General features: G+C 37.9%; 1 protein-coding gene across 26 annotated transcripts in view; it reads left to right on the plus strand.

The window, feature by feature from the left end:
• Window positions 1-16775, plus strand: part of PTK2 (protein tyrosine kinase 2) — a gene marked incomplete at its 5' end in the record, with an annotated part of 172637 nt that overhangs the window by 110909 nt on the left and 44953 nt on the right. For 8 of the 26 annotated variants that reach the window (XM_084260371.1, XM_084260352.1, XM_084260367.1 and 5 more), the window contains 6 exons: window positions 1974-1991; window positions 5806-5862; window positions 7260-7280; window positions 8331-8428; window positions 12464-12548; window positions 15966-16066. In XM_084260371.1, coding sequence (XP_084116497.1) covers window positions 1974-1991; window positions 5806-5862; window positions 7260-7280; window positions 8331-8428; window positions 12464-12548; window positions 15966-16066 — 380 coding nt within the window. Of the gene's footprint in view, window positions 1-704; window positions 789-1973; window positions 1992-5805; window positions 5863-7259; window positions 7281-8330; window positions 8429-12463; window positions 12549-15965; window positions 16067-16775 lie in introns of all 26 variants that reach the window. The other 18 variants (XM_084260372.1, XM_084260375.1, XM_084260370.1 and 15 more) reach the window with 5 other exon arrangements.

Here is a 16775-nt window from a genome sequence, read left to right on the forward strand (position 1 = left end):
CATCTCTCCTGATGAGCGCTTTGCTGATTAAATGCAGTAGAGTGACTAGGAAAGGGGACAGTGAGGACAGTACCATGATGTGTTTGCTCAGGGGTCTTTGGAGACATAGAATATCGGTGGGTAAGGCAGGTCCACACTGGAGATAAAACTCTGGTGACAGATTGCAGATCCAAAGTATGTCATTGTTGTATTTCAGTGGAACAGAGAAGCTCTTGTTTTTTTCCATGTTCTATGTAACCTTCTCAAGTGAAATACTTGGTTTGTGTGAAGTTCTTCTAAGGGTCCTGAAGGTCAGTAAGTCCATGGTTAAGTCTGATGACTACCACTTCAATAGGAATTCGACTGTAGCACAGTCTAGCACAGCTGAGATTGGGATCTTGGAAGAGTGGGTTACGCTTCTGGGATAGACAATGTTCTTTGCATTGTCCATGGATGGTCTATATAGTTGACTTTTTAACCCATTCTAGTTTCACTCTTTAAAAATCCAATTAAGAATAACTTTGCTGTCAAAAGAAATTTGAAGGAAAATACCAAAAGTGCTTTTGAGTTTCAACATTTGTATATCCGTTTGCATATGGAGAATTGTCATGTAAACCTTTGCTTTTCCGTTCAGTCGTTGTAGATGTTCTCTCTGGTCTCTTTTCTTTTATTTCCAAATAATTTGTTTCTGTTTTTCTCTTTCCTTTTCTTGCCTCTTTGTAAAGGAGTCAATCACTGTCAGCATAGAGTAAAGAAAGCTAGACGCTTTCTCCCTTTCGTCTTCTGTTCCCATGAGTCGCCGCCTAAGGGTACTGCAACTGCTCTTTGTCTAGGCTGCCTTATTAACCCAAAAGCTGAATATACTAACTCAGTTATTGGTATTTTTACTACTTTAGCCACAGGTAAACAGAGTTCCAAGAATAATTCATGAAATTTCTGCTACCCCTTCCCTTCTGTTGAATTGGATTTTCATGCAGTGTCACAAACTTGCTGGTCCCCGTTTTATGGAGGACTTGTTCTTAGGCAGCGTATGCTCCAATGCCAAACACCTGGATAATTCCATTCCTACAGCTCCGCAGCCCCTGTACGCCCTGTGGGGTTTGTTAATGTGTTTTGACTTCATTCTTGGACCCCTGATACAGCATGCTTCTGAATGACAGAGAATGGCAACAACAAGCATCAGCAAAGATCACTTTGAATTCAGTATTAAATACGGTGATGCTTTTGGCTGCGTACTGGTTCCGAACTTGATCTGGACCAGTTTGGCTTTGTTAGGGGTAAGAAGAATTGGAGTTGTAGGTGCATTATTTCTCCAACATTAATGCACATTTTTATATATAAATAAGTGCATCAGCTTGTGCTGTGGGTATCGGTGTGCAATAGGGATGCTCCGATACCCGCCGAATACGGTGCTCGTTTGAACAGCTTCCCCGTAGAGCTGCTCCATTTGCCACTCATTTAAATTTCAGCTTTGTGTAACTGCAATATGCTCTGTGTAGTTGGATAGTTGTGGTTCTTATGTTGTAGTGATAGCACAGGAGTGCATTTCCATTGCAAGGGGCGACACCAGCTCTACCCAAAGTCCTAAGCGTACGTGCAAAGTCAAATTGAACCGACTCATTTGGCTGCAGGAGGTCTGTTTCCTAGTGAATTACTGATTAAAACTAAAAATTGACAGTTCTTAACCGCATTAAAATAACTAGTTCCACTCCCAAATTTGTTTTTTGTGCAATTTTGTGTTGGACAGTTATTAATTCTGTTTCATCATACAGAGAGCTTCTTAGAACGTATCTTTGTCCGTTGGGTTTTAGGTGAGAAGTCTTAAATTCTGCTACTTTTCTGGTTTCTCTTGAGTCAGGTATATAAGATAACTGCAGTCTGAATACTTTTGGATTACTCGTGAATTTAATAGTGTATTTTCCCCTCCCCCTTCTCTGTCCCTTCTCTCTCCCCCTCTGTTTTTCTCTCTCCTTGCATGCCACCTGGATCTGCAGATGAAATTAGTGGGGACGGTAATATGTTTTCTAGTCTGTGTGTTACTAACGTGCGATATGCAACTCTTATATCCATATACCACTTAATGCACACTTCAGTAGTAAATTTTACCCAGATTTTAGTATAAAGCAGTCTGCTTTAGAGCATTAGCCAATAAATACTGTGTTTTCCAGGCTGTGCAACTAACATTTACTACTAAACCAGAATTGAAAAAGGAAAAACTGTTTGAACCACACAGGGATGTGGGTTTTGCATGTGTTTACAATGAAGTTTCTGGCCTAATGCAACAAAGGTTTATAGGTTTTCGGGGGTGCCCATCTGGTTTGATTGGAATGGTTGTAGAGCAGAAGGTTTTTTGGTCAGTGGGGGACATAAAAGGATGTAACAATGAGAAAAGAGTCTGCTAAGTGATGCTTTAAAGACATGGTAACATCAAAGTGCTCTGTGTTCCACTGCTGCTCCTTATGTCACAGGATAAATTAATGTGGATTGAATACACAAAATATTAATCAGGTTTCAGCCACTCAAGCTTCTAATTTTGAAGACAGTTTTTAACATTTTTCTTCAAAACTTTTAAACTTAACTTTTCCAGACTTTTGAAGTGGTTTTTCTAGAAAACACTGCGTTGCTATCCTTAACAAACAAGTTGGGGGTTGTTTTGGGGCTTTTTAAAGAGATCTTTAGCTGGTTTTCTAAATGATGTTGGGAAAATAATCAAATTACTACTACTAGTGTGTGTATCTTTATTCTTACAAGTCAGAGGTATCAAAAGGGCATAAGAAGCAGTAGGCAAAGGAAGGCAGTAAGAAATACATAGAGATAATGTCTTGTGGCCTTCCTCAATAAAATATAAAGGGGGTGTATAAATTCTCATCTCCTTTCTCTCCTTCAGATATAAATCACATTAAGGTAATACTACCAGATTTTTCTTTCTTTTCTTAAACATTAAAAACTCAAAGGGCATTTTTTTTCTGTCACAAATTCCAAGATAGTATTCTACATACTAGCCCTACATTGCTTTTTATTGGTGCTTACCATCATTTGTGAATTAATGGTCTTTGATAAAGGGAGGAAAAAATCATGGAAAGGGTAATACCAAAGAGGTGGTTAAAATCATAGATTAGCTATTATGGGTTTAATATACTGATATACTTTTTTCTATAAATATGTATAGATTTCATAAGGCTCAAATTGGCTCACTCACCTGTACCACCAACATTGTGTCATTGGCCAAAAGCAACCTATTTTTATTTCCATCTAGAAGAATCTAGTGTTGGCCAGCAAGTGCAGAGGTTCAGTGCTGGATTTAAAATGTTCAAGAAAGCAGCAGTAATGAGCCCTGGCTTTAAATACTAATTTTACTTGACTTACCAAGAGACTCCCAAGATAGAACATCCCCTGGAATTGCTGCTTTGATGTGAGACATTAGCTCTAGAGACTGCTCTAGTACATCCTTCCTAAAGCAGCCTTGCCCAGCTGACTTTTGTTTTAGTCTCTCTGTGAGTTCTGGAATATTCTTAGCAGACCTAGTCGTAGTCTTAGTAGACTTGTAGTAGCGCCATGCTACGCGACTGACTTTAATTGTGGAGTAAAGACCACACATGAGGGAAGGCAGTTATCTTTGTGGCACAACACTTTGAGCACTGTTAATGCTCTGAATTTTCCTCCATTTCCCAGGACAATGCCAGTTGTGTACTGGAACTGTGTTCCAAATTCCTATTCCCTTTTCCTCTCCAAGGTGCTAAACATGTTACAAAAAATACTTGTTCAGTTAATTGCATCCATTGAATTTCTTTGGATTGGCTACTGAAGCCCCTTTTAGTTTCAGGACCATTTTAGGCATGGTATCAAAACCATATAAAGTGCTTGGAGGTGTTCTGATAACGCTTTGATTATGAATTAACTTGATTAATTTAAAGTAGAGAGATGAGCAAGCCAAACCATTTGTCACATTTTGTAAGCGTTGTCTTAGAATTAGCATGACGAATGTTTCAATTTTTCAAGACCACTGTGGCACCAGTTCTAGTTTCCAAGTGTTTTCAATTCTTCTCAAGCATGTTTATAATATCTTTCATTCAAACATTTTTTTTAATACAGATTAAGAACTTTCTGGTATCCTCAAATGCTAGCTTGTAGCAACAGTTGATCTCATTCACACTTAAAAGTTCAAAACATCTGACCATGTTATTAGAGAGAAGCAGAGGGACTTATCCCCATCACATCAGTGACACACTAATGATTTCTTTCAAACAGCTGCCTATTTTTTAGATCAAACTGGGGCTTATTTTCTACAAAAACATTACTTTTATTGGGGAGGGAACAGCATACCAAGAAAGAGATCAGTGTCTCTGCCTCTTCAGAATTGTGCACTGTCTTTATAATTGATTGAATTTTCATTAGGTGACTCTGATTTGCAGTGTCCTAAACAGAAATTGCCTTGCAAAAGTTTAAATGGCATAGAAGTTCCTGATTCTTCCCACAGGAGTTTAAAAGAAAAAGTAAAAAAGAAAAATATGTGTAATTTTATTTATTAGAACAATGTTGGCAACATCAAACTGCATTTACTCACTGAAGTGTGTTGAACTTCAAAGGTTACAGGCAACCTGTAGTTTTTGTTAAATATTCCCTTTATCTGAAAATGAAGCCTCTGCTTTGTGTTTGTGTATAATATTTATGAGCCTTGCTCTGGTTTCAGAGTTGGCTTGATTGAACTGTGAGCTGCAGCCAAAAGGGATCACCCCTTCCTTCTTTGCAGTCTCGCTGTGGCTTTGTCCCATTCATTGTTCAGAAACCATACCTCTAGAAGTGATACCAGGGAGCCACAGGGATGTACACATGCTCCAGGGCAGATGTGGAAGAAAAGGGGAGCAAATCATACCTTTCAGAGGCAGCCTAATATATGATCACCTCAAACCAACCATGAAAACCGTATGCTGGTTTTGAAATTACTCAATTTTGAGAACCTCTCTGTGCAGTTCAAGTTGGTGAGGACACTTTAACAGCCTTGCAGTGAAAAAATCTATCTCTGTGGACTGGTTTTGGAACCTCAGAGGAATTTATCTGACCATTAGGAAATGACCAACACACACTGGAAGTTCGTTAGAGGAAGGGAAGGAACTTCTGATATGCCTTGGCACTATTTAAACTGTTCTGAGAACAGATGATGTAAAAGTTGCAAACTTTAAAACAGAAGAAAAAATGCCTTATAATTCTTCAGAAAAATTGGAGAACTGGTTGCTTTTGAACACTGTCCATAAGAGGAAAATTGAGACTAAAGCAAGAAAATTGAGTCTAAGGCGATAGTGTGACTTACAAGATCTTTATGTTCTAGAAGGACACTATGGAAAGTAACTCACCTTTCCACACTGGTAGTAGGTAAATGCTGCCCTGGAACATTTTGCTATCCGTTCTACCAGTTTGACATAAAAAACCTAGCAAACTCTTACACTTTATTGAAGGTAAACCAGTTTCACCTGTTACTAATATTTTTTCCTTACTGCAGCGGAATTTGCTATTAAAAAGATTTTCTTTTAAAATCAAGAGTTTAGGTGGTTTTTAGTTACAGAACTTGAACTTTTTTGAATACAAATGAAATCTGCCTTTTATCCCTTGTTGAATGCATCTATGTGACGTAATACAATTGGCACCAAGGCCATTACCATACCATAAATTATGCATGAGCTGAGTTTTATTCATGCTATTGTAAATGCGCCCCAGCGAGGTTGAACTTGGGGGGGTTGTGACATATCAGCCTTGATAAATTGGAGCTGTTGTTCTGGAGAATTGTTTTCATCTGCTTTTCCCGAAACTCTTCAATTCCTCCCTTTACAGAGACAGATGACTATGCAGAGATCATAGATGAAGAAGATACTTACACAATGCCATCGAGTAAGTATGGTAATTAACTTGGGAACTTCTCTGTCCAAAAGTTTCCTTGGTTTAGCAGGGACTGAATTTTAAATTTCAGCCTTGAGTGATGCCTGTGCCAAGAACATCCTCTTTATGATGAGGTGTTCAGGTTCTGAAGCCAGTAAAACTGAATTCTATTCTGCTGCCATCACAGTGAAATTCCCTTTGTGCCTCAAAATGTAGAATTTTTTGCTGTGATGCTGAACCACAATGCTTAAAGAAAGAATGGATATGTTTTCCATGGTAAAAGCAAACAGTTTGGAAAGCTTCTGGGTATTGCTGTCTAACTGTATCTCACTCTTGCTTTATGACAGACTCGCTGCTCTCGAATTCCTTGATAGAGGAGAGTCATCTGTACCACATGCAATTTTGTTAAAGATGAAAGACTTCAGAAAGGAAAATAAGAATTCAGAGTTCTTCTGAGTCTTCATCTTTGAAGTAAATGAAAGATGCATTAGCTGCCACAAGGATTTTGGCTGATAGCCTATTTGAATTATAATGCAATCTTCAAAGCGTCAAGGCCAACTAATTTAGCCTGAAAGTCTAGAAATCTTGATTTTAAAGTTTTGTCTGCAAAGTTGCAGTTGTGTTTTGCCAGCCAAGGGTTTTTCCAGAAGTAGTTGATACGGAGACCCACAAAAACATCAGGTTTGGTTAGTGTAAGAGGGGAGGATAGTGGTAAACTGGTACCACGTTCTGCTGAAGCACCATGAATGTATGTAAGAATTTCTAGAGTTCACCATGCAGCAGGGGTGTTTCATGATAGCTTCAGTACAACAGAGTTTTTGCTACTGTGGCAAAGAAGTGAAAAGCAAGAATATATGTTTTGAAAAACATATATATATTTGAGCACAAATATTTGAAAAGCAAGAATATATGTTTTCCAGAAATAAATGATCTTTTAAAAGTCTGGCAGTAAGTCACAACATGATGCAACTAAAATAATGGCAGGATCAAAAAGTACTGTGATAAATTCTGTCCCTTATATTTCTGTTAACTTAGTAACTTTGTGTGATTTTATTTTTTTTCTCCTAATATTTTCATTTAATTTCTCATGGAATTAATTACTTGTGGGCCCAGCCCTGGATGATGCTGAACGCTTAAATATGCCTTCAGTTCAAAGTCCATGAGATGGGCTGTTGAAGTGAAGATCATTAAGTGCTTTGCTGGATTGAAGTGGACTTGAGTGTTCAGCTCTCAAAGGACTGAGTCAGTAAAGATCACAAGAACAGACCTGTGACTTCTGCTAATGTAAACTTAAAATTGCATCAGTATATTTCTTCATTTTTTAAACAAAATGTTAAAAAAATGTTTGTCTTGATTTGAAGAAGCTCTATCTAAGTAAGCATTTGATTTTTCTCTTAATTGCACTGCAGAAAGCTATGGAATAGATGAAGGTAACAGGAGACCCTTTACCCATCCCTGTATGCTTGCAATTTGGAATGATGTGGAATTTTTAAGTTTACTATTCACTTTCATTTAATAAACATTATTTATTTATAGTTAAACCAGTTAGCTTTGGGATTTTAAAGAGGAAAATGCAGTACTTAAAAAAAAAAAACATGAAAAAGACATTTATCAATTTGTTACCCAGCTCTAGATGACATTATTTTGGTAGTGTTAATAAAGTAAAAAATCAGCAGTCATCAAGTCCTGTGCTGATTGATTATGGGGTTTTTTTCCCTGAATAATACAAGCAGAAGTGAAAACATATACTGTACCTGCTTTTCTGCTGTTCCTGAAATATTTTTCCATGTCTGCTAGAAATGAAATTGCAAATGAAGTAATTCAATTGCAATTGATGACATGTTTTGCTGAATTACTGAGCCGTTTTTATCAGTAATATTCTCAGTCTTTTAAACCACCAAGTAAACAAAATTGCATAAGTCTGCAAAACGCATCAATTTTACTCCAATTACACACTGATAGAGATGCAGTGCACTCAAAATGTTGCTCTCTCATGTAGTCTTTATTTGGTATGCTCTCATTTCTGTATTTCTTGCAGTTACCTCTTTAAAAATTCTCTGGGCTCATTTGATGGTTCCAAGATCTAAAATACCATATAGTGGAGTTCTCTTAAACATCTAAAAGGATGTGGGCTAAGGCTGTATTTAATATCATCGGGATTGCCCTAGGCTATTTATGTTCTTTGTCTTTTACTAGCTATAATTAAGAAGGATTCAATTATGCCTGTTGCATTGAAATAAATAATGCATAGTAGTTAATTTAGCAAATTAGATTTCACGATTCCTTCCTCATTGCTTTGATTCCAACATTTGTTTAAGAGGTTTCCACTGTGTTTGTGTAGGTTGGTGTGCGGCAACTGTTAATCTTAGCTATTCATATGGGAGCCATTTGAGTGACTTACTTTGAGTTTTGTATCTTGTGGATTCTTTCTTTGCCCTTCATCCAAAATTTGATATTTTAAGTGCGTTATATTCTTATAGCCAGAGATTATGAAATTCAAAGGGAGAGAATCGAACTGGGGCGCTGCATTGGGGAAGGACAGTTTGGAGATGTACACCAAGGAGTTTACATGAGTCCGGTAAGCCTCACTTTTGAAATAAAAATAAACAAAGAATAAAACCTTTCTAGTTCAAAAATAAATTAAGAAATACATGTGAGTCTTCCAGAACAAATTAAAAACTGCTTTGTGATTTATTTTTCAGAACAATCAGCATGTAAAGAATATTCCCCATCTTTTACATAAATAGAAAACTAGCTCCAGGGTGGTTCAGATGCTTCTAAATCCCCATTTTTTTATAGATTAGGAAAGGAATCAAAAGAGCAAAGTAAATGGACAGTACCAAAGCATCTGGCTGAGTTGAAGTATGAAATCATTGCTTTTAACCACAACCATACGCTTTCCTTTTTGTGTGTGTGTGCGTCCAAGCATGGTAGGCACAAGTCCCTTTGGCTGTACTCCCCTACTTGAACTGATTTCATTAAACCTTTCTGAAGTTTAAATCAGTCCTGTAAATCATCCTGACTTGGATCTAGATTCAGCATTCAGTTCAGAAGCTGCCAAATGTGTCAGTAGAAAGTAAAATACAGAGAAGAAATGTTAGTCTGGTAGGCTGGAAGGGCAGTAGCCTACCAAAGAGGGACAATAACATTAAACAAATGTGGCTGTTCCTCCAGTGAGCATCTCACTAGATCTTTCACAAAGGAGCTTGCATGTTAATGAGGTTGCTACTTTTTCCTGGAAGAGAAGATAAACCTGGGCGCTGATCCAGCAAAACCCCAAAGCGCAAGAGTCACCTTGGTGGAACCGGAGAGGTTGGCAGGACTCGTGTCATTTAGGCTGGGGCTTATGTGTTTTTCTAGACTCAGCCACAAAGATTAAGGTTGAAATTTAAATGGATAAAAAAGTAAGTTTGGGGGGGGGGAAAGCAAAAGAAAGCTGGGAAAATTATTTAATTTCAAACCAATTCAAGCTTATAGCTACATGTGCAAGTGTAAAATGAAGATTTATTTCTCAGTTGAAGAAGTTGTCTGGATTTTTGATAGATGATGTAATAATTCATGGGACAACAGTCTAGTACTGACTTCAGAACCAGTATTTCCCAGAAAGAGCAGGTTAGTGTCCTGGCTTCAGTTAATTATATAAATCAGTCTTTACTGAAATATTTAAGTAAATGAATGTTACATATTTCAGCCAGATTTGAGGCCTTTTCTGAGACTTTAATTTAGAAATATTTTGCATTAAGGGAGATCTTTATTTTTCATTTAATCCAGTCCAAGTTAAGAGGAGTGCTTGAGGAGTAATGTTTCACTGAACTTGAGGCACAGTGGATAAATCTGTTGCTCTGTAAGATGAAATAAAGACCCCTTTTCTTAGGGAGTGTTGTTTTGAACATGGTGTCTGTTCCTGTTCCTTTTCCTGACTTGGAAAATGGATTTTCTTTAGTTACCCTGTGTCTAGTATAAGGTTTTTTAATAACAGCATTGTGATTTATTAATAATTTTTTACTACATTTAAGACACTTGAGTATGTAAAGGGAAAATAGAAAGGTGTCATGAAATTTTAATGTACTAGTCACAGAGTGCTGCTTAAACTATTACAAGGAATCTTAAGATACATATAAGATTAGTTACAATAACGTGGTGGTGTTGCCATACTTGTATATATTCCGCTTGCATGCAAAAATACAGGGGAAATACCTGGCCTCTTCTTCTGCTACCTCAAATTCTAATCTGAAAAATGTCATTTATCCCTGTTCATTGCACTTGCAAAGTTCTTACTGTATGGATTGTGCAGCATCCACCTCTTCTCAAATGCTGCTTACTACTAAGTGTTCCTGAAGGATGACAGCCAGCCTGTATTTATAGGACACTGAATGGAAATTGTATGTACACGTACAGGACCGTATCACTCAGATGTAAGCAATTCAAATAGAATGTTCTTTAAAGACTGATTTACTGCAAGATTAATCCAAAAGTGGTATTGAAAATAGTGCTGGCTGCTCAGTACACAAACTGTTGCCAGTCTGATACATCCTCTGTGTTTTGTCTCCTTAGCTACTGACAAAAGGTCAGCAACACCCTGCGATCAGGCCTTTTCCTGTGCTTATTTTACCACATGTGTAGAGTCTTAGATGATTGCAGACGCTGAAACTCTTCCTTTTGGTGCTGATGTTACTTGAGACGTTACAAAAACTTTTATCTGTAGTACCAGGAGAGGGCTTGGTCTGGCAGGTCTCCAGAGGCCTCGTCTGACGTAGGGTACTGACTCCTGACTTCAGAAGGGAATAAAATCATCTTCATTTTACCACCAGTTTTTCAGTCAGTTTATGGGCCTGGTTGTGTATAAGAGGAAGTTTTAATGTTTTCCTGCAGAGTCAACATGAAGACCTATGTTGTGAGTAACTTCCGAAATAGACTTTTCAGCCTGAAAAATACTCTGATGATGTTTGCCTATAAAAATAGAATTAAAACAGAGGGAGCATGAGCAGGCATAAAACATAACTGTGTGGCAATCTTCAGCTCTCACTGGCCTTAAAAACTAGGTGAGGACATATATCAACCCTGTAGCCTTTAAGCAGAGGGTTCATGCAGAGGGTTCATTTGGACTCTTACCATTAAACAATGCACAATTCCCAGTTTCCCAGTTGGAAGGAAGACACACTAGGCCTTGAGCGGGCCTATATGTACTCTGCATTGTGAGGCCCCTGTACTCGGCATTGGTGAGGCTGCACCTCTAGTGCTGTGTCCAGTTCTGGGCTCCTCACCATAAGGAGGACATTGAGGTGCTGGAGTGAGTCCAGAGAAGGGCAACCAGGCTGGGGAAGGGGCTGGAGGGCAAATCCTATGAGGAGCAACTGAAGGAGCTGGGGATGCCTGGAGAAGAGGAGGCTGAGGGGAGACCTTATAACTGCCTACAACTACCTGAATGGAGGTTGTAGAGAGGTGGGCGATAGTCTCTTCAGCCAGGAGACAAGACAAGGGGAAATGGCACAAAGCTGTGCCAGGGTAAGATTAGATGTTAGGAAAAAATTTTTTACTGAAAGAGTTGTTGGGATGTAAAACAGGCTGCCCAGGGAGAGTGTAGAGTCACCATCCGTGGATGTGTTTAAAAGATGAGTAGATGAGGTACTTTGGTATGTGGTTTAGCATAAGACAGGAATGGTTGGACTCGATGATCTTAAAGGTCTTTTCCAACCTTGTGATTCTGTAATGTAGAAGCTTAATTTGAAAACATTTCAGCTGCTTTCAACCAGTAAGAACTTGTACAAGCAACATCATCTGAGTGCTGCGCGTTACTGTGGGGATACACTGTAAAAAATACTGTTTTCTGAATAAGTTGTGGTGTTTTGAATACCAGGGGAGTTTGAACACCTAAAGCTTCTTTTTAGCAGAAAAACTCTTGCAGCTTCTCTGTGAGGTTTATAACTTTCAGAAAGGGTGTTTGTAAAATACACCAAAGCAATAGAAGATGATAGATGCCACCTGAACCAAGAGGCCTCCCTCATTTGGCCTGTCTCAGTGCTTCTCATTTGCCAGTATTTGGAGGATAAAATCAGATGGTAAAATCTGATTCGAGTATTGAATATATGTTCTGTTTAGCTCAGTTTTAAGCCTTTGATACAACTGATTGATTGTGAAGCTAGTATGTAAAATCTTTGGTTTACTTTCCTTCGTAGTTCCAGTTCAAAATTATAGCCAGCTTTTGCTCAGCAAGAGCCACAAAAAGTCAGCTTTCCAGGTTGCTTGCTTACCTAAGCTTAAGTGTGGTTTTTAGGCATGTATCAGTTTGCTCTTGCTAAATACTGACAAAATGTTACTATCCTCAATAACCAAAAATGTTTACAGTACTGTTTGGTTAAACTTACTATCTTCTGTCATCATTTTTGTACAATTTATTGCAATTTAAAAGAGGTTAAGTATTTCCTAGGTGCATTAGATGTACATGTTGTACTCTAGGTGTCTCAATTATAATATTATTACATTGAAGCTTTCAAAATATGTCTTAACTGAAGTTGTTTAAGTTAATAGTAATTTTCTGTAAAGCAGTTTTGCTAGATTTTTCCTTTTCTTTTGGTAGGCTGTATTTCAGTTATTTCTCCATAATGTCTTTCAGGAAAATCCAGCTATGGCTGTTGCAATCAAAACATGTAAAAACTGCACCTCAGACAGCGTTAGAGAAAAATTCTTACAAGAAGCCTGTGAGTATTGAAGTATTTCTTTCGGGGTAGCTCCTGTGACTGATCCTTGCAAAGACTGCAGCTATCTGTGCCAAAAACTTCTGATACTAATATAAAATCTTCTCTTAATACATAGCATGACCTTTTTCTCTCCTGCAGTATCTGCCAGGAAGACTGTTTTACATCTTTGCATTGTTGGTGTATATGATTATATATTAATTCTTTGATTTTCTAAATTGCACAGGGATGTCTTGAGTCCTGTAAGGCTTCAGAACCAGTTTTGGAATATTAGACATCTGAGCTTCAATTTCCTTTCTTCACCTTAAATGAATTAAACAAACCATAGCACTTGTGTGAGTGTGTTACTTAAGAAGGTCTGGTGCTTGTCTTTGCTAACAAAGTTGCTACAAATACTAAGCCTAAGTGAGATCTGGTTTGAAAATTCAGAATTAAAAATTATGAAACAATTTTCTAAATAATTGCCCACAAATACTGGATTCCCCAAATGGTGTCTATCATACATGGAGGAAGGCTTTTTGTTGAGGTGAATGCTAACAGAAAACATCTATAGTGTATTTACTGCTTTCTCTACTGTTTCCATTTGTAAGCAAATTAGGATAAGAGACTTAGGCTTTAATTTTTGCCCGTTATCCTCTGCTGTTGTTTATCTATAAATCTCATAAAGGTATTGTACTATATGAATAAATTACTTGGTTATGGTCAGAGGTTACAGTATACTTTTATTCACTATTCCTTTGTTGAGTAGATTTTTCTCATTGTTCAGAAAATCTGTGTTCATAGCTAATGGCTTATTTTCGGATGTCAGATTTTTCTTAAATTACTGTAATTTTTCCCATTACATTTCTAGCTGGTGGAAAAGTAAATACTATTGCTTGTAGTAATAACTTAGCAGTCAAAGGTAGACTGCTGTCTCTGTAACAATGTAGAAAATAATTGCTCGTTGAATGCTTCTTATTATGCTTTGAGCTTGACAGATTAGGAAATGCTAATGGAGTAGACAGATAAATAGTGCTTTTCAATTTTGATTTAATAGTTTTGCCATTTCTTCTTCATTTTTTTTCTTATTCTAATTCCCATCTGTTACCTGGCTCTTGTTTGCTTTCAGACTGCAAACTCTCACAGTAGAGAAAACCTCCCAGTTTTTAAAAGCACTCTTCCAAGGGCCCAAATCAAACACCTGGAGAGGCAAAGTTAGTGATTCACTGGAATAAGAATTTTGTTTCTCAATATATTAATATTAGGAATATTAAAATATTCTGGAGGTTTCCTTGTTTGCTTGTGTTCAATGCTGGAAAGATTTAGTATTGATCCTTGTGAGGAGGAATGGTTAAGTATAAGTGGTAGATGAAAAAACAGCACCAGTCCCTTCATTCCTGTCTGCTTTTCCATAGTAATACAATACTTTTAATACATTTGTATGTGGTGAAATACAAAGCATCTGGGTTTTGGGAGATTTTTACTGATCTTCCATTGGCTTTTTGGTAAATTGCTCCTTTCTGCAAGCAGTTGATTCCTCTTACCTCTAGAATCTGGATGGCAAAATGATTTAAGAACTCCATTACCCCTTCTGAATTTGTGAGTTTGTCAGCTAACATCAACTGAATTACTTTCTGGGAAGTGTGTTCCAACAGTGGAGTATTTATGTTTAAACCTGGTACAATATGATATAAACCTATTTATGTTGATTGCCTTTCCATTCCTTTGATAATTAAAACTCTGTTCCTGCTTCATTTTTACATCAATGAAGCAACATTTCCATATTAGAAAATATTATGAATTGCATTGAGTTAGGTTAGGACAAGAGGAACCCTAAAGAGAAATGAATTGAGGTTTGTTTGGAATATGTACATTATTTCCCAAGATTTTAGTACTAACATTGGGTCCAGATAAACCAGTTCAGGCCTGCACACTTTTTCAAGGTATCAGAAATAGCTCCTCTCTCTGAAATCCTATTTTCCTCAACAGGAAAGAGGAGAATTGAATGATTTGGGAACCTAGCTTTGATCCTGTCTAGAATTTTGGCAGTTGTTATTGCCCATTTGCCATTTCATCACCTAATTTATTCCTTTTTATTAATGCATTAAGCAATGCCATTGATAAGGGATGTTTGGTTTACTTGGGGGGGCGTTATTATTGATGACACATTAATATGCTAAATAATAAGTTCTCTCAAGTTTGGCCATTAAGTTTCTTTGCAGGAAGGTAGATGATTATAGTACTATAACAATAGGTTTTAGAAACAGTGTTGCCCAAGGATTTTTCTTGGGCTCTGTAGGTTGTGTTGGTTATATGACCATTGTGTGCCAGTGTGCAGAACTAGAATTCAGAACTCATCGGAATAGGAATCCAAGATTAATTGATGTGATTAAAAGCCAAAAGGTACCAGATTCACAGAATTGTAGGGGTTGGAAGGGACCTCCAGAGATCGAGTCCAACCAGCTTTTATCCTTGCCTAATTTTAGGTGAAGTGGAACAGACTTTCCAGATTGGTAATTGCCTTGTGTTTCTGTTGACACTACTGACTGTGAATACACAAGAGATACTACTTAAAGTAGCATCTCAAAGCCCAGGGGGGTTTTGGATGGAGTCTCCTCCTCTGGAGATATTAAAGACCCATCTGGACGCTGACCTGTGTGACCTGTCTTAGGGAACCTGCTTTGGCAGGGGGGTTGGACCCGATGATCTCTGGAGGTCCCTTCCAACCCCTACGATTCTGTTGTTCTGTGAAACTGAAAGAGGGAAGATTTAGATTAGATGTTAGGAGGAAAATCTTCCCAGTGAGGGTGCTGAGACACTGGAACAGGTTGCCCAGAGAAATGGTGGATGCTTCTCCCTGGCAGTGTTCAAGACCACGTTGGATGGGCTTTGGGCAGCCTAATCTGGTGGAGGGTATCCCTGCTTATGGCAGGGATGTTGGAACTAGATGACCTTTGAGGTCCTTCCAACCCAAAGCATTCTGTGATTCTATGATTTGTATGTCTCACTGCATTAAATATACTGTGACTGCACTGCTGAGACTGAAAAGTCAGTTAAATTCATGGAAAATAAAATGAGGTGGGATTAAATGAGATTTTGGTCTGTGTTGTAAACTGACACAGTTTTTTTCCATAGGTTAATTGGTCATGCAGTAGGTTGGTAGATGATGATGTTAACTTACGTTATGCTCAACGAGGAGAGAAGAACCAGACTTGAACCTTCCACAGCATTTTACTAAAAGCAAGTGGTATTTTATGCTGCCTGGAGAACATGACATGACCAGACATTATTGCTTGAAAGTGGTTCTTTCAAGTCCTGCAGAACTACTTTTTGGTCATAGACTAAAATGTTTCTTAATGACTTTTTTGATTTTTTACCTCTTTTTTTTTAAGGGAAAAAGGTTTTATATAACACACTAACTTGTTTTGCTTTTCCTTTCAGTAACAATGCGTCAGTTTGATCACCCTCATATTGTAAAGCTCATTGGAGTCATTACAGAAAACCCAGTTTGGATAATCATGGAGCTCTGTACGCTTGGAGAGGTAGGGAAAATCCTTGTGCAACTCTGCTATTTGGTCTTTCAGCTCACAGATACCTTTAGACAAGACTGAAAAAATCATTTCTTGGCACTCTTCTCACAGTATTCACTCTCCAAAGTGGTTTGTAGAATTGTGCACTCAGATACAGGACTGGCAGAATTGGACATAGCTCCTCCACCAAGGGGACTGCATCACCTCATACTGATGCCATTTAGTCATGGTTTGCAGAGAATTCAATTCCTGTTCCAGAATGAGAGCATAACCTGTGTCAGGATGATGATATTGTGATATCATTTAAACAGCCTTTGCAAATGCACCTACCTGAAGTGAAATTCTGTCATAGATCTTTTACTCTTCTTGAATAGTACTGTGTTTTCCCTTGGAACACTGAATTTCTTCTAGTTTTGGTTTTTTTCTGCACAGTCTCCACAGCAGAGACCATAGATAGAATTACTTTGCTCGTTGCTATGTCTCTTAGGTGATTGGTTAAAACAGAACTAGACCTCTGTTGATGTGTTGATGTGTTTTCTTTGAGTCGCATGTCTCTGAAAATCCGAGCTGGAGGGGTATGTCACACAGCGCTGTACGGTGCTCACTGGAATTCCCAAACTGCAACATGTTGTCCAAGAAAAAAAAGACAGGAAAACCTGTAGTGAAGAAGTCATTTTCTGTCAAAAAGTTACAGAATTCCTTTCCAGTGTCTGAATCATTT

This window comes from Gallinula chloropus, assembly GCF_964237585.1.
Source record: "Gallinula chloropus genome assembly, chromosome: 2".
NCBI lineage: Eukaryota > Metazoa > Chordata > Aves > Gruiformes > Rallidae > Gallinula > Gallinula chloropus.